The sequence below is a fragment of the Heptranchias perlo genome, unplaced genomic scaffold (genome assembly GCF_035084215.1).
Source record: "Heptranchias perlo isolate sHepPer1 unplaced genomic scaffold, sHepPer1.hap1 HAP1_SCAFFOLD_56, whole genome shotgun sequence".
NCBI classification, from domain to species: Eukaryota; Metazoa; Chordata; class Chondrichthyes; order Hexanchiformes; family Hexanchidae; genus Heptranchias; species Heptranchias perlo.
In genome coordinates this window covers 6,267,544-6,289,785 of record NW_027139581.1, presented here as the reverse complement: position 1 = coordinate 6,289,785, position 22,242 = coordinate 6,267,544, and the positions used below count along the sequence as shown (strand labels likewise).

Below are 22,242 nucleotides of genomic sequence, written 5' to 3'. Positions count from 1 at the left end.
TCTTTCCTCGCACAGGGACATATGTTGTTGCGAGTTATAAAATACCTCTTTCAATGTTTGCCACTGCTTATGCACCATCATACCATCTAATCTGTTCACCCAGTCGACTTCAGTCAGTTCCGCCCTCATTCCTTTGTAATTGCCCTTATTTAAGTTTAATACAGTAGTTTCAGACCCAAGATCCTCGCTCTCAAACTGGATGTGAAATTCTGTCATGTTATGATCACTGCTTCCCAAGGGTTCCTTTACTTTCAGATCATTAATTAATCCTGTATCGTTACCCATTACCAGATCCAAAATGGCCTGTTCCCTGGTTGGTTCCTCGACGTATTGATCTAAGAAACAGTCCATAATACACTCTACGAGCTCCTCCTCAGGGCTATTTTTTTTCCAATATGTTTTGTCCAATCTAAGTGAATGTTAAAATCGCTCATGATTATTGCATTACCTTTTTTTACAAGCCCCCCTTCTTTTCTGATTTATATTTTGCCCTACAGTGTAGCTACTGTTAGGGGCCTATATATTACTCCCACCAGTGATTTCTTTCCCTTGCTATTTCTTACCTCCACCCAAATTGATTCGACATCTTGATCTTCTGAGCCAAGATCATTTCTCACTATTATACCAATTTCATCCTTTATTAACAGAGCTACCCCACCACCTTTATCTTTTTTCCGATCCTTCCGAAATGTTAAATAACCCTGAATATTGAGCTCCCAAACTTGGTCACCTTGCAACCACGTCACTGTAACGGCCACGAGATCATACCCATTTGTTTCTATTTGTGCCGTCAATTCATCGATCTGATTACGAATGCTGCTCGCATTCAGATAAAGAACCTTTAATTTTGTCTTTTTACCATTCTTTCCTACCCCGGTCCCATTTGCTGCTGCACTCTTATGTTTGTACGCTCTGTCCCTTCCTGACACACTCTGTTTATCATTACCCCCATCACTTTCCTGTAATACTTCCTTGTCTTTTCTCTTTATCATTCTAAACTTCGCCCCACCTGCGTTCTCCGCCCGTCTATTTAGCTTAAAGCCTTCTCTACCGTGTAAGGGGTTTCTTTTTTACTGTTTCTCGGGCTTATAATAGGTCAGCCAGTTATGTTTCCCTGAGCTGCCCTGCCCGCAGTGCGGTTGCGAATCGCTTACACTTCCTGATTCTGAGCTGAGGACTTATCGAGTGGTAACAAAGACAGACAAACAGACCAGTGGATTGGTACAAGGAAAACCAATGTTTATTAATAAGAAAACTAAAACTACAAAGTAAATAGTATAATACAGAAGATGAAAAGAAATTGCAATGGATGTAATACAGTTTTACGTTAAACGGGTTGGAAGAAACGGACACATCGAGGGAAAATTCTAAAATCACAAGTTTAGCAATATCCCCTTTAACCCCCACCCTTATACTTATGCTAGGTTGTCTTGTGGCGGCCAGAAAATTAATGCTCACTGGTGAAAACAGATGAAAAGGCCTGGCCTCTGATGCTCTGCTGTTGCCGTCGACATGTAATTGCGAGGTTTACTGAATGGCCTTCCTTCTTAGTTGCTAGCAGACAGCAGGACCCCGAGCCAGGAGACGAAGAGAAAGAGAAAGAGAGAGATACTGGGCAGCCCCAGTTATACCCTCTTGGCAACAGGTTTTTTTTCATACCTCATCAGCTTCCTTCATTGTTTGATTTAAGCACGAAACGTAAGACAAAGGACACCATCTCTGGCCCATTTACATTAATGGCCAATTCCTGTATTTCTGAGTTCCATAACTGCTTTACCATTGTTCCGAATGTACCTTGATGGTTCACCTTTTGTCCTGCAATCACGTCATGCTCGAATTTTGATGTGTTGGCCGGCCATGTTGATAGCTTGCCTCAGGGCTAGAATGCAGCTGCATTGTTTAAAGAAACCTGTCTGAAACACGAAGCCTGCCGAGTTGTTGAGAATGCAATTTCAAATCTGCCGGTTCTCGGCCATGTGTCTGACTGCAGCCATTTTGAGAGACCTTGGATTTTTTAAAACAGTCACACCAGGGTTTCTTTAATAACTCCAATAAATCTTCGGGGTGGGGGGAACATGCAAAATTTTGCGAATCCCTTCAACCGCCCTAATTATTCGGTTTGCCAGAACACTGGTCCCAGCATGGTTCAGGTGAAGACCATCCCAACGGAACAGCTCCCTCTTTCCCCAGTACTGGTGACAGTGCCCCATGAATCGAAACCCACTTAGAGTCATAGAGTCATAGAGTTATACAGCACGGATAGAGGCCCTTCGGCCCATCGTGTCCGCGCCGGCCATCAGCCCTGTCTACTCTAATACCATATTCCAGCATTTGTTTCGTAGCCTTGTATGCTATGGCATTTCAAGTGCTCATCCAAATGCTTCTTGAATGTTGTGAGGGTTCCTGCCTCCACAACCCTTTCAGACAGTGAGTTCCAGTGAGTTCTCCCACATCAATCATTGAGCCACGCATTCATCTCTCTGATCTGATTTACCCTGTGCCAATTTGCTCGTGGCTCAGGTCATAAACCGGAGATTATCACCTCTATGGTTCTGCTTTTTAATTTGGTCCCTCGCTGCTCAAATTCCCTCAGCAGAACCTCTTTCTTAGTCCTACCTATGTCGTTGGTACCGACGTGGACCACGACAACTGGATCCGCCCCCTCCCACTCCAAGTTTCTCTCCAGCCCTGAGGAGATGTCCTTAACCCTGGCACCGGGTAGGCAACACAGCCTTCGGGACTCTCGCTCTTGGCTGCAGAGAACAGTGTCTATCCCTCTAACTACACTGTCGGCTACTACAACCACATTCCATTTTACTCCTTCACTTGAATTGTCCCCTGAACCACGGTGCCGTGGCCAGTTTGCTCATCCTCCCTCCAGTCCCTGCACTCGTCCTGCAAGAACCTCGTATCTACTGGACAAGCAGAGGCTGAGGCTCCTGCAATGCTACCTCCTGGATCCCCGTACCCGGCTCACTCGCAGTCACACCCTCCTGTCCCTGACCACGTGCCAATTCTACAGTATTAAGACTAAGGGGCGTGACTGCCTCCTGGATCAAAGTGTCCAGGTAACGTTCTCCATCCCTGATGCATCGCAATGTCTGCATCTCAGACTCCAGCTCCTCAACTCGGAGCCGAAGATCCTCGAGCTGCAGATACTGACCGCAGATGTAGTCGCCCTGGACAAAACTGTCCAGTAGCTCCAACATATTGCAGCTGCAACACATCTCCTGCCCTGTCATAACTATTTTATTTATTTAATTGATTACTACACTGCCCATCAAATTATTTTTAGGTTGAACCAAGTACTGGCCTTGTTTAATTTATTAAATTAAGTTTATTTTTTTTAAATGCAGTTTTATGCTGTAAGTTACTGAGCCCACAGTCCTACGAAAGAAGAAAACATCAGAGATACTCACCACCAACCACCGACCTGTCTTACCTGGGACATCACACTGCAGTTTGGTTTTGTTGTTGCTGTGACTCGCTCTTGGTCCGCTCCGCTCCGCTCTCCTCTCCGATCTCGGTCCGCCCCTCTCCGCTTTTGATCCGCTCCTCTCCGCTCCTCTCCGCACTTGATCCGCTTCTCTCCGCTCACGGTCCGCTCCTCTCCGCTCTCGGTCCGCTCCTCTCGGCTCTCGATCCGCTCCTCTCTGCTCTCGGTCCGCTCCTCCCCGCTATCGATCCGCTCCTCTCCGCTCTCGGTCCGCTCCTCTCCGCTCTCGGTCCGCTCCTCTCCGCTCTCGGTCCGCTCCTCTCCGCTCTCGGTCCGCTCCTCTCCGCTCTGGGTCCGCTCCTCTCCGCTCTCGGTCCGCTCCTCTCCGCTCTCGGTCCGCTCCTCTCTGCTCTCGGTCCGCTCCTCTCTGCTCTCGGTCCGCTTCTCTCCGTTCTCGGTCCGCTCCACTCCGCTCTCGGTCCGCTCCTCTCCCCTCTCGGTCCGCTCTCGGTCCGCTCCTCTCCCCTCTCGGCACGCTCCTCTCTGCGCTCGGCACGCTCCTCTCTGCTCTCGGTCCGCCCCTCTCTGCTCTCGGTCTGCTCCCTTCGCTCTCGGTCCGCTCCTCTCCATCCTCGGTCCGCTCCTCTCCGCTGTCGGTACGCTCCTCTCCGCTCTCGGCACGCCCCTCTCCGCTGACTAATCAAATGCACCTCACCCCTTACTGCACTGAATCCCCTCACTCACCAAATTCCCAATTATAGACTCTGTCGAAACCAGACTCCGTCGATAGCTGCTACTCCGTGCTCCATCACTCTAACTTGTGGTCAGGATTGAGGATTGGGGTTAGTGATTCTGGCTGATGGTCAGGATTGAGGATTGGGGTTAGTGGTTCGGGCTGGTTGTTAGTATTTATGTGGCTGGTCCAGTTAAGTTTCTGGTCAATGGTTTCCCCCAGGATGTTGATGGTGGGGGATTCGGCGATGGTAATGCCGTTGAATGTGAAGGGGAGGTGGTTAGACTCTCTCTTGTTCGAGATTGTGATTGTCTGGCACATGTCTGGCGCGAATATGACTTGCCCCTTATCAACCCAAACCTGGATATTGTCCAGGTCTTGCTGCATGCGGGCTCGGATTGCTTCATTTATCTGAGGGGTTGCGAATGGAACTGAACACTGTGCAATCATCAGCGAACATCCCCACTTCTGACCTTATGATGGAGGGAAGATCATTGGAATAAAGAAGGAGAAGGGGGATGATCCTGTCTCTTTCATTCTGGTTTACAGATGTGTTTTGTATTCAGCGTACTGTCTCTTTAAAAAGCCGGATGAACGTTACTGCCCCTTTTAAAAAGCCATGAGAAACATTACCGTGCTTTTAAAAAGCCAGTTGACTGTCACTGTCCCTTTAAAAAGCCTGATGAATGTTACCGTCTTTTTAAAAAGCCTGATGCATGTTACTGTCCCTTTAAAAAGCCTGATGAATGTTACCGTCTTTTTAAAAAGCCTGATGCATGTTACTGTCCCTTTAAAAAGCCTGATGAATGTTACCGTCTTTTTAAAAAGCCTGATGCATGTGACTGTCCCTTCAAAAAGCCTGATGAATGTTTTCCCACCTGTTTGCACTCACGACATTGTGTTCTTTTTATTTTTATTTATTAACTACACTGTGTTATTCACCCATTACTCCCCCCTCTCTGTCCTGAATTGATCCATTTGTTTGAAGCCACAACAGAAAGGGCCAGTTTTCTCCTGGAGTTTGATTTCAATCAGGTTCAAAAATGTTGCAGAGTTTCAGCCAATGAGGGAGATCCGGGCTCAGACCCGCCCACTCGGTGCCGCAAGTCCCGCCCCTCACTCACTCCCATTGGTTGGAGGACCCGGACCCGCTCGGTCCTCCAGCCCCGCCCCCGATCTTCCTATTGGTCGGGAGCTCCCGTCAATCACCCGGGCAGTGTGAGCTGAGCATGCGCTGCGGGCGGATGGCGACTGAGGGAGAGGCGGAGGGGAAAGAGCTGGAGAGAGCGGGTTAATAAAGGGCTGGGATCGCAGGGCCCAGAAACACCGAGTGTAGGGCCCAGGACCCGAGAGAAAACAGGTGGCATTATCCCCCCTCCATTATCCCCCCTCCGTTACCCCCCCTCCATTATCCCCCTTTCCCCCGTTAGTGACCCGTCGGTTCAAGCGGAAACGCAGCAAGCGGGCCGTGGGCCCCGCGCATGCGCCAAACTGCAGGACTGTCAGGGAGCGTCTGTAAACGATGAGAAACGGTGACCATGAAGGAGCGTCTGCAAATGAAGGAGAAAAAGTGATGGGGTCAGGGAGTGTCTGTAAATAAAGGAGAAATGGTGATGATCTGGGAGTGTCTGCAATTGAAGGTGAAATCATGATGCATCAGGCAGCGTCTGTAAATGAAAGAAAAATAACAATGTGTCAAGGAGCATTTGTATCGAAGGAGCAATCATGATGGGTCAGGGAGCGTCTTTAAATGATGGAGAAATCATGTTGGAGCAGGCAGCTTCCGTAAATGAAGGAGAAATCATGCGTCAGGGATCGTCTATAAACGAAGAGAAATGGAGACGAGTCAGGGGGTGTTAGAGAATCATACTTACCTACTAAACACGCAGGCTAAAAATCAACATAACAAAAATATAAAGACAAATCATCAGCAATATTACATCAGCGCTTTTCATCAGTTCACTTCAAGGCAGTTTGCAAAGCTCTTAAAGAGAGACAACTCCTGCTACTTCCCCCTCGACCATGTCCCCACCACTGAAGATCATCAATTCTCAGAACGTTACTGACCTCATCTCTTCAGGAGGAGAAACCAGTCATTACAGAACTTAACCCAGCCAGAGGATTCACTCAGTCATGCCACCTGCTGATTCACCAGCGATTTCACACTGGGGAGAGGCCGTTCACCTGCGCAGAGTGTGGGAAGGGATTAATTCAGCCAGCCGCCCTGCTGATTCACCAGCGAGTTCACACTGGGGAGAGGCCGTTCACCTGCTCTGTGTGTGGGAAGGGATTCACTCAGTCATCCAACATGCAGTCACACCAGCGAGTTCACATGTTACCACAGGGGTTGGATTCTGCTGTTCATCACATCCAGGATTGAACAATGTTCATTCTGACAGTTGGGATTGGTTTCTGATGATAACCCCTATCACTGGGTTGGAGTTTAATGTTCTGTATCAGTCTCAAATAAATCAGCTTTCTTTTAAATACAGTGTACCATTGTTTAAAAAGGGAGAAAGGGATAGACTGAGTAATTACAGGCCAGTCAGCCTCACCTCGGTGGTGGGCAAATGATTGCAAACAATTCTGAGGGACAATATTAATTGTCATTTAGAAAGTCACGGATTAATCAAGGACAGTCAGCATGGATTTGTTAAGGGAATGTCGTGTCTGACTAATTTGATTGACTCTTTTGAGGAGGTAACGAGGAGGGTCGATGAGGGCAACGCGTTTGATGTCGTATCCATGGATTTTAGCAAGTCTTCTGACAAGGTCCCACATGGCAGACTGGTCAAAAAAGTAAAATCCCTTGGGATCAAAGGGAAAGTGGCCAGTCGGATCCAAAATTGGCTCAGTGGCAGGAAGCAAAGGGTGATGGTTGACGGATCTTTTTGCAACTGGAAGGCTGTTTCCAGTGGGGTTCCTCAAGGCTCAGTACCAGGTCCCTTGCTTTTTGTGGTATATATTAATGATTTGCACTTGAATGTGGAGGACTTGATCAAGAAGTTTGCAGACGATACATAAATTGGCCGTGTGGTTGGGAGTGAGGAGGAAAGCTGTAGACTGCAGGAAGATATCAATGGGCTGGTCAGGTGGGCAGAAAAGTGGCAAATGGAATTCAATCCAGAGAAGTGTGAGGTAATGCAATTGGGGAGGGCAAACAAGGCAAGCATCTGTCCATGACGGTATTGGTAGGAGTGACCACCGCACAGTCCTTGTGGAGACCAAGTCCCGTCTTCACACTGAGGACACCATCCAACGTGTTGTGTGGCACTGCCATCGTGCTAAATGGGATAGATTCAGAACAGATCGAGCAGCTCAAAACTGGGCATCCATGAGGCGCTGTGAGCCATCAGCAGCAGCAGAATTGTAATCCAACACAATCTGTAACCTCATGGCGCGGCATATTCCTCACTCGTATGAACATACGAATTAAAAGCAGGAGTAGGCCATTCGGCCCCTCGATCCTGATCTGTCATTTGATAAGATCATGGCTGATCTGATTGTGACATCAACCCTACTTTCCCGTCTACCTTCTGTAACATTTGACTCCCTTCATAATCAGGAATCTATCTAACACAGCCTTTAAAATATTCAATGACCCTGCCTCCCCCGCTCTCTGCGGAAGGGAGTTCCACAGACTCACGACATGCAGGGAAATAAATTCTCCTCATCTCCATCTTAAATGGGAGACCCCTTATTTTTAAACTGTGGCCCCTAGTTCTAGTCTCTCCCACAAGGGGAAACATCCTTTCAGCATCTATCCCTTCTAGTCCCCTCAGGATCTTATATGTTTCAATAAGATCACCTCTCATCCTTCTAATCTCCAAAGTATAAAGGCCCAACTTGTCCAACCTTTCCTCATAAGATAACCCCCTCATCCCAGGAATCAGTCGAGTGAACCTTCTCTGAACCGCCTCCAAAGCAATTATGTCCTTTCTTAAATGAGGAGACCAAAACTGCACACAGTATTCTAGATGTGGTCTCACCAATGCCCTGAACAACTGTAGTAAAACATTTCCACTTTTATATTCCATTCCCCTTGTAGTAAATGACAACATTCCATTTGCCTTCCTAATCACTTCTTGTACCTGCATACCAAATTTCTGTGATTCATGTATTACGATACCCAGATCCCTCTGTATTTCAGAGTTCTGCAATCTCCCTCCATTTAAATAATATACTGCTTTTCTATTCCTCTTGCCAAAGTGGACAAGTTCCCCTTTTTCCACATTATACTCCATCTGCCAAATTTTTGCTCACTCACTTAACCTATCTATATCCCGATATAAACTCCATATGTCCTCTTCACAACTTACTTTCCTTCCTACCTTTGTCTCATAAGCAAATTTAGCAACAATACATTTGGTCCCTTCATCCAAGTCATTGATATAGATTGTAAATAGTTGAGGCCCAAGCACTGATCCCTGTGGCACTCCACTTGTTACAGCTTGCCAACCTGAAAATGACCCATTTATGCCTACTCTCTGTTTCCTGTTAGCTAACCAATCCTTTATCCATGCAAATATGTTACCCCCTACACCATGAGTTCTTATTTTGTGTAGTCACCTTTGATGTGGCACCTTGTCAAAAGCCTTCTGGATATCCAAGTACACCACATCCACAGGGTCCCCTTTATCCACGTTGCTTGTTACTTCCTCAAAGAACTCTAATAAATTAGTCAAACACGATTTACCTTTCACAAAGCCGTGTTGACTCTGCCTGATTGCATTGAGATTCTCTCAGTGCCCTGCTAGAACCTCCTTAATAATAGATTCTCGCATTTTCCCCATGACAGATGTGAAGCTAACTGGCCTGTCGTTTCCGGCTTTCTGTGTCCTTCCTTTCTTGAATAGAGAGGAGTATTTGCTATTTTCCAATCTGATGGGACCCTTCCAGAACCTAGGGAATTTTGGAAAATTAATACCAATGCACCTACTATCTCTGCAGCCACTTCTTTAAATACCCTCGGATAAAGTCCGTCAGGACCTGGGAACTTGTCAGCATATAGATCTAATATTTTTTTAAAAACCCTTTCCCTGGTGATTATAAATGTTTTAAGTTCCTCCCTCCCTTTCACCTCTTGATCCACAATTATTTCTGGCATGTTATTTGTATCCTCTACAGTGAAGACGGATGCAAAATATCTGTTCAATTCATCCACCATTTCCTTATTCTCCATTATTAATTCCCCAGACACTCTCTCCAGGACCAACACTCACTTCACTTACTCTTTTTAAATACCTGTAGAAAATCTTACTATCTGTTATTATATTTCTAGCTCGCTTTCTCTCGTACTCAAATCTCTCCCTCATTATTCTTTTAGTCATTCTTTGCTGTTTTTTATATTTTGACCAATCTTCTGACCTGTCACTAATCTTTGCGGAATTGTATGCTTTTTCTTTCAATTTGATACTATCTTTAACTTCCTTCGTTGGACAAGGATGGTACGTCCTTCCCCTGGAGTCTTTCTTTCTCACTGGAATGTATCTTTGCTGAGTGTTATGAAATATCCCATTAAATGTCTGCCACTGCATCTCTACTGACATATCCCTTAACCTCAGTTCCCAGTTCACAAGTCAGGAGTGTGATGGAATACTCTCCACTTGCCTGGACGAGTGCAGCTCCAACAACACTCAAGAAGCTCGACACCATCCAGGACAAAGCAGCCCGCTTGATTGTCACCCCATCCACCACCCTGAACATTCATTCCTTCACCACCGGCGCATTGTGGCTTCAGTGTGTACCATCCACAGAATGCACTGCAGCAACTCGCCAAGGCTTCTTCGACAGCACCTCCCAAACCCATGACATCTACGACCTGGAAGGACAAGAGCAGCAGGCACATGGGAACAACACCAGCTGCACGTTCCCCTCCAAGTCACACACCATTCCGACTTGGAAATATATCGCTGTTCCTTCATCGTCGCTGCGTCAAAATCCTAGAACTCCCTTCCGAGCTGCACTGCAGGAGAACCTTCACCACATGGACTGCATGGTTCAAGAAGGCGGCTCACCACCACCTTCTCAAGGGCAGTTAGGGATGGGCAATAAATGCTGGCCCTCCAGCGACACCCACATCCCATGAACGAATGAAAAATACCTAACTCACACATACAAACAACACACATGCTACAAACGGTCAGAAATTACACACATACAAACAACACAGGCAGATTACACACAGACACAAACTGTAAACAAACAAACACAGACACAAACTACACACACAAATACGACACACTACAAAAAGACACATATTAGACACACAAACTACACATAGTACACACACACGACACACAGACACAAATTACACACTCAAACTACACACAAACAACACACATTCGACACACAGAAGGAAATTACAAGCAAGCTACACACAGATACAACCAACTGAAGACAATTTACACACGCAGGCAGACATTTTCCGACTGCACCCTCTACACTGTGTAAAGAGATTCTAACCTTGGAACTGTACACGGGGATTCTAATCCTGGCACTGTACACGGGGATCGTGGCAAATGGAATTCAATGCAGACAAATGTGAGGTCATCCACTTTGGATCAAGAAAGGATAGAACAGGGTACTTTCTAAATGGTAAAACGTTAAAAACAGTGGATCTCCAAAGGGACTTCGGGGTTCAGGTACATAGATCATTGAAGTATCATGAACAGGTGCAGAAAATAATCAAGAAGGCTAATGGAATGCTGGCCTTTATATCTAAAGGACTAGAGTACAAGGGGGCAGAAGTTATGCTGCAGCTGGACAACACCCTGGTTAGACCACACCTGGAGCACTGTGAGCACTTCTGGGCACCGCACCTTCGGAAGGACATATTGGCCTTGGAGGGAGTGCAGCGTAGGTTTACTGGAATGATACCTTGAATTCAAGGGTTAAGTTACGAGGAGAGATTACATAAATTGGGGTTGTATTCTCTAGAGTTTCGAAGGTTAAGGGGTGATCTGATCGAAGTTTATATGATATTAAGGGGAACAGATAGGGTGGATAGAGAGAAACTCTTTCCGCTGGTTGGGGATTTTAGGAGTAGGGGGCACAGTCTAAAAATTAGAGCCAGACCTTTCAGGAGTGAGATTAGAAAACATTTCTGCACACAAAGGGTTGTAGAAGTTTGGAACTCTCTTCCGCAAACGGCAATTGATACGAGGTCAATTTCTAAATTTAAATCTGAGATAGATAGCTTTTTGGCAACCAAAGGTATTAAGGGATATGGGCCAAAGGCAGGTATATGGAGTTAGATCACAGATCAGCCATGATCTTATCAAATGGCGGAGCAGGCACAAGGGGCTGAATGGCCTACTCCTGTTCCTACGTTCCTGTCGGATTCTAACCCTGGGACTGTACATTGGGATTCTAACCCTGGGACTGTACATGGGGATTCTAACCCTGGGACTGTACACGGGGATTCTAACCCTGGGAGTGCAGATGGGTATTCTAACCCTGGGATTGTAGATGGGGATTCTAACCGTGGGAGTGCAGATGGGGATTCTAACCCTGGGAGTGCAGATGGGGATTCTAACTCTGGGACTGTACATGGGGATTCTTACCCTGGGAGTGTAGATGGGGATTCTAACCCTGGGAGTGCAGATGGGGATTCTAACTCTGGGACTGTACATGGGGATTCAAACCCTGGGAGTGTAGATGGGGATTCTAACCCTGGGAGTGCAGATGGGGATTCTAACTCTGGGACTGTACATGGGGATTCTAACCCTGGGAGTGCAGATGGGGATTCTAATCCTGGGAGTGCAGATGGGGATTCTAACTCTGGCAGTGTAGATGGGGATTCTAACCCTGGGAGTGTAGATGGGGATTCTAACCCTGAGAGTGTAGATGGGGATTCTAACCCTGGGAGTGCAGATGGGTATTCTAACCCTGGGAGTGTAGATGGGGATTCTAACCCTGGGAGTGTAGATGGGGATTCTAACCCTGGGAGTGTAGATGGGGATTCTAACCCTGGCAGTGTAGATGGGGATTCTAACCCTGGGAGTGTAGATGGGGATTCTAACCCTGGGAGTGTAGATGGGGATTCTAACCCTGGGAGTGTAGATGGGGATTCTAACCCTGGGAGTGTAGATGGGGATTCTAACCCTGGGAGTGCAGATGGGGATTCTAACCCTGGGATTGTACACGGGGATTCTAACCCTGGGAGTGTAGATGGGGATTCTAACCCTGGGAGTGTAGATGGGGATTCTAACCCTGGGAGTGTCGATGGGGATTCTAACCCTGGGAGTGTAGATGGGGATTCTCACCCTGGGAGTGTCGATGGGGATTCTAACCCTGGGAGTGTAGATGGGGATTCTAACCCTGGCACTTTAAAATGGAAGTCGACCCTGGGGTTGTTACTTCAGAAATCTCTGGGAATCAGACTGTCACCCCAGCGCGTGTCAGCAGCTTGAGGGAAGGAGCTAAGAGAACGGTGAGAAACCCCTGTGTGCAGCGTGAGAACACATTAAATGAGTCAATGATTTTGTCTCCTGGTGACTGGAACCAGGTTGGGAACAGAGACCCTGAAACCCCGCCAACTGCCACAGGTAAGGAGGTGCACTGTAACTTTAACTATAAATATATACAGAAAGTGGAGTCACTGTCCCTTTAAATATTTGCACCACTCCAACAGGTAAGAAGTGGCACTGTACCTTTACTAATAAACATGCACAGAAAGGGGTTAAATGATGCAGGGAGGAGGGTCGTGTGGAGCATGATCACGGGCTTGGACCAGTTGGGTCGAATATCCTGTTTCTCTGCTGTAATCTCGAAGTAATTCTATGTAAAAGAAGGGAACCACTGTCCCTTTAAAGATCCGCCTCAGCCCCACGGTTGAGGAGAAGCACTGTGCGTTTAACTACCACAAAAACACAACCTGGAGTCGAAGACAGCACTTTAACTGCCAACGGCAGAGACAGTGCGCTCACTATCCCTTTAAGAATGGCGACAGTCTCCTGTTGCTGCCGGTTAATGGCGGCCCAGCGAGCCTGGCGCGGGGCGGAGACCGCTCCATGTTGCGGCCGAGCCCCGGGCTCCAATGTTCCGATCAAGTTCCATTTAATTTCGCTGATCCCCCGTTTCCCCCACCGTCCCCCAGGCCCCCGCCGATCACAGCAATCGCCAATAAAATGGTTTCAATGGTGGTCCGAGGTACCCAGAGTGCAGCGCGAGTGCGAATACGCCCTATTCCCCAATACAGGAGACCAGCGCGCAGGCGCGAGAGTGACTTCTGTCCGGAGCCGCGGGTCCGGAGTCGGGAAAAGACACCGGGGGCTGGAAATTAATAAACCGAGACAGTCCACGCCGCAGGGTTTATAAAGATAGAGTGCGGCCTCAGAGGCCACCGGACCGGACGTGTTCACCCGGATTGAAGCCGTGAGCCTCATTCCCAGATAACAGGCGCGGGTCTCCGACCGCCATTTTTGTGGAGGAAGGTCGGGACTTTTGTCAGCAGAATTGCGCAGGCGCAGCCTTCCTGGTACAGGAACAAACAGTGGGCGGGGCTTCAGGGACCCCGTGACGAGAAACAAAGAGTGGGAGGGGCTTCAGGGTCCCAGTGAGTGGGGACAAAGAGTGGGCGGGGCTTCAGGGTCCCAGTGACCAGGAACAAAGAGTGGGCGGGGCTTCAGGGTCCCTGTGACTGTGTGCAAAGAGTGGGCGGGGCTTCAGGGTCCCAGTGACCAGGGACGAAGAGTGGGCGTGGCTTCAGGGTCCCAGTGACCAGTAACAAAGAGTGGGCGGGGCTTCAGGGTCCCAGTGACCAGGAAAAAAGAGTGGGCGGGGCTTCAGGGTCCCAGTGCCTCATTTATTTTATTCTCACTCTGCTCACAGGGGGTTTCTCACCATTTTCTCCTCTCCTCTCCTGAAGGTCCCGACTCCCACTGGGGTCACAGATCCATAGGCTGTGGTCAAGCTCCAAGACCAGTTAAGTGGCAACTCTTCACCCGTCAGTCGGGGCAGCGAGTGACAGCAGGATACTTGACTGCAGAAGCATCACACATTGGTTGGGAGGGGATCACACTCACCTGTTACAGCCCTCACCCCTACAGTGGAGTAATTAACAGACTGGGTTCAGTGTTTAGAGATCCCGAGCCTGTTACCGATACCTTCCCTGGATACTGAGGTTAGGAGAAGGAATCTGGGAGGTATGGAGAGCTGGGACTTGTCCATGAGAGTAACTGAAGGTATGAGAACTGAAATAATCCAGAGTTAGAAAGGAGAAAGATCCAAAAATGGAACAGTGGGGAACAGGACGTCAAAAAGTCTCCTCTTACCTTGGAGAACTCAAGGACTTGATACACTGTGTGTTTGATGCAAAGCTGATTTATTTCACATGCATCAAAATATTAAATTGCAGCGTGTTATCGATCCCTTCCCTGGATACCATGGCTACATGTTATTACCATCAGCAGAAACAATCCCCAACTGCAAAAATGAACATGGTTCAGTCCTGGATGTGATTAACAGCGGCAATAGCAGCAGAATCCATCCACTGCAGTCACTTGTGGACTCGCTGGTGTGACAGGAGGTGGGATGACTGAGTGAATCCCTTCCCACACACGGAACAGGTGAACGGCCTCTCCCCAGTGTGAAGTCGCTGGTGTCTCAGCAGGTGGGATGACTGAGTGAATCCCTTCCCACACACGGAGCAGGTGAACGGCCTCTCCCCAGTGTGAAGTCGCTGGTGTCTCAGCAGGTGGGATGACTGAGTGAATCCCTTCCCACACACGGAGCAGGTGAACGGCTTCTCCCCAGTGTGAAGTCGCTGGTGTCTCAGCAGGTGGGATGACTGAGTGAATCCCTTCCCACATGCGGAGCAGGTGAACGGCCTCTCCCCAGTGTGAAGTCGCTGGTGTCTCAGCAAGTGGGATGACTGAGTGAATCCCTTCCCACATGCGGAGCAGGTGAACGGCCTCTCCCCAGTGTGAGTACGTTGGTGTTTCAGCAGATGCTTAGTGCTTTTAAAGCTCTTCCCACAGTCAGAACATTTAAAGGGTCTCTTATTGGTGTGAACAAGTTGGTGTTTACTGAGGCTGGCTGAAAAACTGAATTTGCTTCCACACACGGAGCAGGTGAACGGCCTCTCCCCAGTATGAACTCGCTGGTGTCTCAACAGGTTGGAAGCCTGAGTGAATCCCTTCCCACACACAGAGCAGAGGTACGACCTCTCTGCAGTGTGAACTCGCTGGTGTGTCAGTAGGTGGCAAGACTGAGTGAATCGCTTCTCACACACGGAGCAGGTGAACGGCCTCTCCCCAGTGTGAACTCGCTGGTGTGTCAACAGATCCTTTGTGTTTTTAAAGCTCTTCTCACACTCAGAACATTTAATCGGTCTCTTATCAATGTGAACAAATTTGTGTTCAATGAGGTGGGATGATTTAGTGAATCCCTTCCCACACACGGAGCAGATGAACGGCCTCTCCCCAGTGTGACTGCGTCGATGAGTTTCGAGCTGGGACGGGCAATTGAATCCCTTCCCACAGTCCCCACATTTCCACGGACTCTCCCCTCTGTGAATGGTACTTTTTCCTTCCATACTCAAAGACCGATGATATTCAGGTCCTGATGAATCGAGTGTCTCTATCAGATCTTGACGTGATGTTTGATTTGAGTTTCTGGTCTGTTAATCCTCCCCTTCTAATGCCCTGTAAAAGGAATTTACAAAAGTCATCACTGTAAATACAGGATAGAAATTCAGAACAGACAATTCCAGTTTCAATGGAACATTCTTTCATCTCTTGTTCCCCCAAAGCTGTAAATCCCCGTCCCACACACTCTCCCTCCTCCCTCTGCCGAAATCCAAACCCATCGCACCATTTCTAAATTCCATACTCCATATCCAGTTTTCTCACACCCACGACTCCGGCTGAGTTCAGTCCGACACTCACAGGTTCCCCTCTCTCTACTCCCCTGCGCAGGTGAACGGCCTCTCCCCAGTGTGAGTACGTTGGTGTCTCAGGAGAGCATTCCTGCTTTTAAACCTCTTCTCACAGTCAGAACATTTAAAAGGTCTCTTATCAGTGTGAACAAGTTGGTGTTCAATGAGACTAGATGAACAAGTGAATCTCTTCGCACATACGGAGCAGGTGAATGGTCTCTCCCCGGTGTGAACTCGCTGGTGTTTCAGCCGGTCGGCTGAATGAGCGAATCCCTTCCCACACTCTGCGCAGGTGAACGGCCTCTCCCCGGTGTGAACTCGCTGGTGTTTCAGCCGGTCGGCTGAATGAGCGAATCCCTTCCCACACTCTGCGCAGGTGAACGGCCTCTCCCCGGTGTGAACTTCAAGGGTTAAGTTACGAGGAGAGATTACACAAATTGAAGTTGTATTCTCTCGAGTTTCGAAGGTTCAGGGGTGATCTGATCGCAGTTTATAAGATATTAAGGGGAACAGATAGGGTGGACAGAAAGAAACTGTTTCCACTGGTTGGGGATCCTGGGAGTACGGGGCACAGTCTAAAAATTAGAGCCAGACCTTTCAGGAGTGAGATTAGAAAACATTTCTACACACAAAGGGTGGTAGAAGTTTGGAACTCTCTTCCGCAAATGGCAATTGATACTAGCTCAATTGCTAAATTTAAATCTGAGATAGATAGCTTTTTGGCAACCAAAGGTATTAAGGGATATGGGCCAAAGGCAGGTGTATGGAGTTAGATCACAGATCAACCATAATCTTATCAAATGGCGGAGCAGGCACGAGGGGCTGAATGGCCTACTCCTGTTCCTATGTTCCAATGACATGAGAACACATTTTTTTATGCAGTGAGTGGTCATGATCTGGAATGCACTCCCTGAAAGGTCGGTGGAGGCAGATTCAACATAAACTTTCAAAGAGAATTGGATAAGTACTTGAAGGGAACAAATTTACAGTGCTATGGGGAAAGGCAAAGGGAGTGGGGCTAATTGGTTAGCTCTTTCAAAGAGCTAGCACAGGCACGATGGGCCGAATGGCTTCCTTCTGTGCTGCAAAATACTATGATATTACACTGTCCTATTAAACACTCCCAGGGCAGGAACATCAAAACTTTACTCTGTATCTAACCCGTGCTGCACCTGCCCCGGGAGTGTTTGAAGGGACAGTGTAGAGGGAGCTTTACTCTGTATCTAACCCGTGCTGTACCTGCCCTGGGAGTGTTTGAAGGGATATTGTAGAGGGAGCTTTACTCTGTATCTAACCCGTGCTGGACCTGCCCTGGGAGTGTTTGAAGGGATATTTTAGAGGGAGCTTTACTCTGTATCGAACCCGTGCTGGACCTGCCCTGGGAGTGTTTGAAGGGACAGTGCAGAGGGAGCTTTACTGTGTATCTAACCCGTGCTGTACCTGCCCTGGGAGTGTTTGAAGGGACAGTGTCGAGGGAGCTTTACTCTGTATCTAAACCCTGCTGTCCCTGTCCTGGGAGTGTTTGATGGGGCAGTGTAGAGGGAGCTTTACTCTGCATCTAACCCGTGATGTACCTGCCCTGGGAGTGTTTGATGGGACAGTGTGGAGTGAGCTTTACTCTGTATCTAAACCCTGCTGTCCCTGTCCTGGGAGTGTTTGATGGGGCAGTGTAGAGGGAGCTTTACTCTGCATCTAACCCGTGATGTACCTGCCCTGTGAGTGTTTGATGGGACAGTGTGGAGGGAGCTTTACTCTGCATCTAACCCATGCTGCACCTGCCCCGGGAGTGTTTGATGGGACAGTCTAATATCATAGTATGTTGCAGCACAGATGGAAGCCATTCCGGGGAGAGACCGGTTCGATACTTCAAGTGTGGGAAGGGAGTCACTCAGTTTTCCCATCTGTTAACACAAATTACACTGTGTTATTCCCCCATTTACTCCCTGCTGTCTGTCCTGAATTGATCCATTTTACTAACTAATGTTGAAATCTTTGCTCCGCCCAACAGGGTTCCATCTGTTTGAACCCACAACAGAAAGGTCCAGTTTTCTCCTGGAGTTTGAGATCAATCAGGTTGAAAAATGTTGCAGAGTTTCAGCGAATGAGGGAGATCCGGGCTCAGCCCCGCCCATTCGGTGGCACAAGTCCCGCCCCTCACTCACTCCTATTGGTTGGAGGACCCGCCGCCCCCTCGTTCTTCCAGCCCCGCCCCCGCTCTTCCTATTGGCCCGGAGCACCCGTTAATCCCCCAGGCAGTGAGAGCTGAGCATGCGCGGAGGGCGGACGGCGACTGAGGCAGAGGCGGCGGGTGAAGAGCTGGAGAGAGCGGGTTAATAAAGGGCGGGGATCGCAGGGCCCAGAAACACCGAGTGCAGGGCCCAGGACCCGAGAGAAAACAGGCGGCATTATTAACCCTCCACTACCCGCCGGTGTAAGCGGCAAACTCCGGGACAGGTAGGAAGTCCCAGCGAGTCAGGGAGCGTCTGTAAATGGAGGAGAAATAGTTATGGTCAGGGAGCGTCTGTAAATTAAGAATAAATAGTGATTGTCAGGGAGCGTCTGTAAATAAAGGTTAAATAGTGATTGTCAATAAAGGTTAAATAGTGATTGTCAGGGAGCGTCTGTAAATAAAGGAAAAATAGTGATTGTCAGGGAGCGTCTGCAAATAAAGGATAAATGGTGATTGTCAGGGAGCGTCTGTAAATAAAGGATAAATGGTGATTGTCAGGGAGCGTCTGTAAATAAAGGATAAATAGTGATTGTCAGGGAGCTTCTGTAAATAAAGGATAAATAGTGATTGTCAGGGAGCATCTGCAAATAAAGGCTAAATAGTGATTGTCAGGGAGCTTCTGTAAATAAAGGATAAATAGTGATTGTCAGGGAGCATCTGTAAATAAAGGATAAATGGTGATTGTCAGGGAGTGTCTGTAAATAAAGGAGAAATTATACTATTTTTAAAGTGTGTTGGTTTGTGTGAACAATTATATCACTGATTGAAATGAGACTCTTTTCCGTGTCCCTGCTCCTGTAAATAATGTCAGGAAAGGGGCCGGACTCTCGGGACTCTCCACGCTGCTCTCTGCAGTTTAATGTGCTTCTGCTGTGTGTGTGTTTAATAAAGCGTCCAGTGAATATAGAGCTGAACCCAGTCAGGGTCAGTACCTTCAGGGGAGGAGAGAGAGGAACCAGTGAGTGTCGAACTGAACCCAGTCAGAGTCAGCACCTTCAGGGGAGGAGAGAGAGGAGAACCAGTGAGTGTCGAACTGAACCCAGTCAGAGTCAGCACCTTCAGGGGAGGAGAGAGAGGGGAACCAGTGAGTGTAGAACTGAACCCAGTCAGAGTCAGCACCTTCAGGGGAGGAGAGAGGGGAACCAGTGAGTGTAGAACTGAACCCAGTCAGAGTCAGCACCTTCAGGGGAGGAGAGAGAGGGGGACCAGTGAGTGTAGAACTGAACCCAGTCAGAGTCAGCATATTCAGGGGGAGGGGCGAGAGGAACCAGTGAGTGTAGAACTGAACCCAGTCAGAGTCAGCACCTTCAGGGGAGGAGAGAGAGGGGAACCATTGAGAGTAGAACTGAACCCAGTCAGAGTCAGCACCTTCAGGGGAGGAGAGAGAGAGGAACCAGTGAGTGTAGAACTGAACCCAGTCAGAGTCATCACCTTCAGCGGGAGGAGAGAGAGAGGAACCAGTGAGTGTAGAACTGAACTCAGTCAGAGTCAGCACCTTCAGGGGGAGGAGAGAGAGGAACCAGTGAGTGTAGAACTGAACCCAGTCAGAGGCAGCACCTTCAGGGGAGGAGAGAGAGGGAACCAGTGAGTGCAGAACTGAACCCAGTCAGAGTCAGCACCTTCACGGGAGGAGAGAGAGAGGAACCAGTGAGTGTAGAACCGAACCCAGTAAGAGTCAGCACCTTCAGGGGAGGGGAGAGAGAGAGAGAGAAAGAGAGGGGAACCAATGAGTGTAGAGCTGGACGCAGTCAGAGTCAGCACCTTCAGGGGAGGAGAGAGAGGGGAACCAGTGAGTGTAGAGCTGGACGCAGTCAGAGTCAGCACCTTCAGGAGAGGGATAAAAGTAGGAATGGTGGAATGAAGTTGGAGATGCTGCGATGGGTTTGGATTTTAGTGCAGGCAGGTGGGAGACTGTTTGGGACGGGGATTTACAACTTTGGGTGAATAAGAGAGAAAAGAATGTTCCATAGAAACTAGAATTGTCTGTTCTAAATTTCTATCCTGTATTTACAGTGAGGACTTTTGTAAACTCCTTTTACAGGGTATTAGAAGGGGAGGATTTACAGACGGGAAACTCAAACGAAACATCACATCAAGATCTGACCGAGTCACTCGATTCATCAGGACCTGAATATCATCGGCCTTTGAATGTAGAAGGAGAAATGTTTGTCTGTTCTGTCTGTGGGAAAAGATAAAACATCAATGTGAGTGCAAAATCACCGAGACACACACACCCGAGTGAGAGTGTTTCAGTGCACTGAGTGTGGAAAGAGCTTCAACCAGTTGCACAGCCTGAAAAAACATCGCACCATTCACAGCGGGGAGAAACCGTCCACGTGTTCTGTGTGTGGACGAGGCTTCAACTGATCGTCCAACCTGGAGAGACACAAGGACACCCGGACCACGGAGAAACCGTGGAAATGTGGGGACTGTGGGAAGGGATTCAATGCTCCGTGTGTGGGAAGGGATTCACTGAGACATCCGGACTCCAAATACACCAGCCTCTTCACACCAATGAGGGGCCCTTCAGTTGTTCTCAATGCTGGAAGAGCTTCACTCATTCATCCAATCGGCCTGAACACCAAAGAGTTCACACCGGGGAGAGGCCGTTCACCTGCTCCATGTGTGGGAAGGGATTCACTCAGTCATCCCACCTGCTGAAACACCAGCGAGTTCACCTGTGATGCAGGGGTTGGATTCTGCTGTTATTGCTGCTGTTAATCACATCCAGGACTGAACCATGTTCATTCTGACAGCTGGGGTTTGTTTCTGCTGATGTTAATAACCCCTATAACTGGGCTGGAGTTTAATATTCTGGATACATGTTAAATAAATCAGCTTTGTTTTAAACACCTTGTTGGAGATTTTGGTCTTTCCCACCTGAGTGTTCAGCATCACCTGACTGGAGCTCAGAAAGGACAATCTGGGGGAAGGATCGTCCGATGGGAACAGAACTTCAGCCCGGACACAGTCCTTCAGGGCCACACTGAGAGGGGCAAACGGCACTTTGGGATTTCTCGTCTCTCTTCATTGGCAGCAAAGTCGCCGTGTGGGTTAATCTTGAGGCGTGTAAGAAATGTGTCCCAGCCGCTCTCTTCCATGGTCCAGAGCTCCAGGCACGGAACAGAAGGCTCCTTTACAACTGTGTTTAGAGTCGGAAGAACAACGGGGAATGCTGGAAACATGCTGTAAATCAGAGATTGGTGTAAAACTGTGATCTGTTCCTGACTGAAAGGGAAACGGCAGGTTTAAGTTTCCAGTCTAAAACTGACTGGGAATTATTCTGCAAAGATTGAACCTGTTCCGTGTTACAGTCCTGAGTCTAATATTTTAAGGCGTTTACTTTTCTGACCAGTCTGCCATGTGGCACCTTGTCAAAAGCCTTGCTAAAATCTATGTATACTACTTCAAACGCATTACCCTCATCGACCCTCCTTGTTACCTCCTCAAATTATTCATTCAAGTTCATTCGACACGACCTTCCCTTCACAAATCCACGCTGACTGTCCTTGATTAATCCGTGCCTTTCTAAATGGTGGCTTATGCTGTCTCTCAGAATTGATTCCAATAATTTGCCCACCACCGAGGTTAGACTGACTGGCCTGTAATTACTCGGTCTATCCTTTTCTCTCTTTTTAAACAAAGGTACAATGTTAGCAGTCCTCCAATCCACCAGAACCACTTCATCCCGACTCTCTGTCTCTTATCTCACAACCAATTCGAACCGAAGTCACAAAGTCACTTTCAATTTTGTTTGCTTTCATTTTAGCGAATTATCTCTTGGGCTGAACCTTATCAAATGCCTTCTGGAATTCCAAGTAGACAACATCCATCGACACTCCCTGTCCACCCTGTTAGTGATCTCAAAAATTTTATCTCGATTAGTCAGATATGACCTACCCTTACCAATCCATGCTGACTCTCTTTGATCAGCTCAGACTTGTTCAATTGCTCACTCATTC

General features: G+C 48.1%; 1 protein-coding gene and 1 pseudogene across 1 annotated transcript; one reads left to right on the top strand and one right to left on the bottom strand.

The window, feature by feature from the left end:
- The window catches only part of LOC137315800 (zinc finger protein 850-like), a 111,103-nt pseudogene extending 89,671 nt beyond the window's left edge, over positions 1–21,432 (top strand).
- On the bottom strand, positions 14,669–17,818 carry LOC137315727 (zinc finger protein 16-like). The gene is made up of 4 exons (XM_067980228.1): positions 17,815–17,818; positions 16,201–16,451; positions 15,548–15,624; positions 14,669–15,463 (listed from the first exon to the last, which is right to left on the bottom strand). The coding sequence occupies exons 1-4, from the start codon at positions 17,816–17,818 to the stop codon at positions 14,671–14,673; spliced, it is 1,125 nt and encodes a 374-aa protein (XP_067836329.1). The 3' UTR covers positions 14,669–14,670.
- Positions 21,433–22,242: the final 810 nt, after the last annotated feature.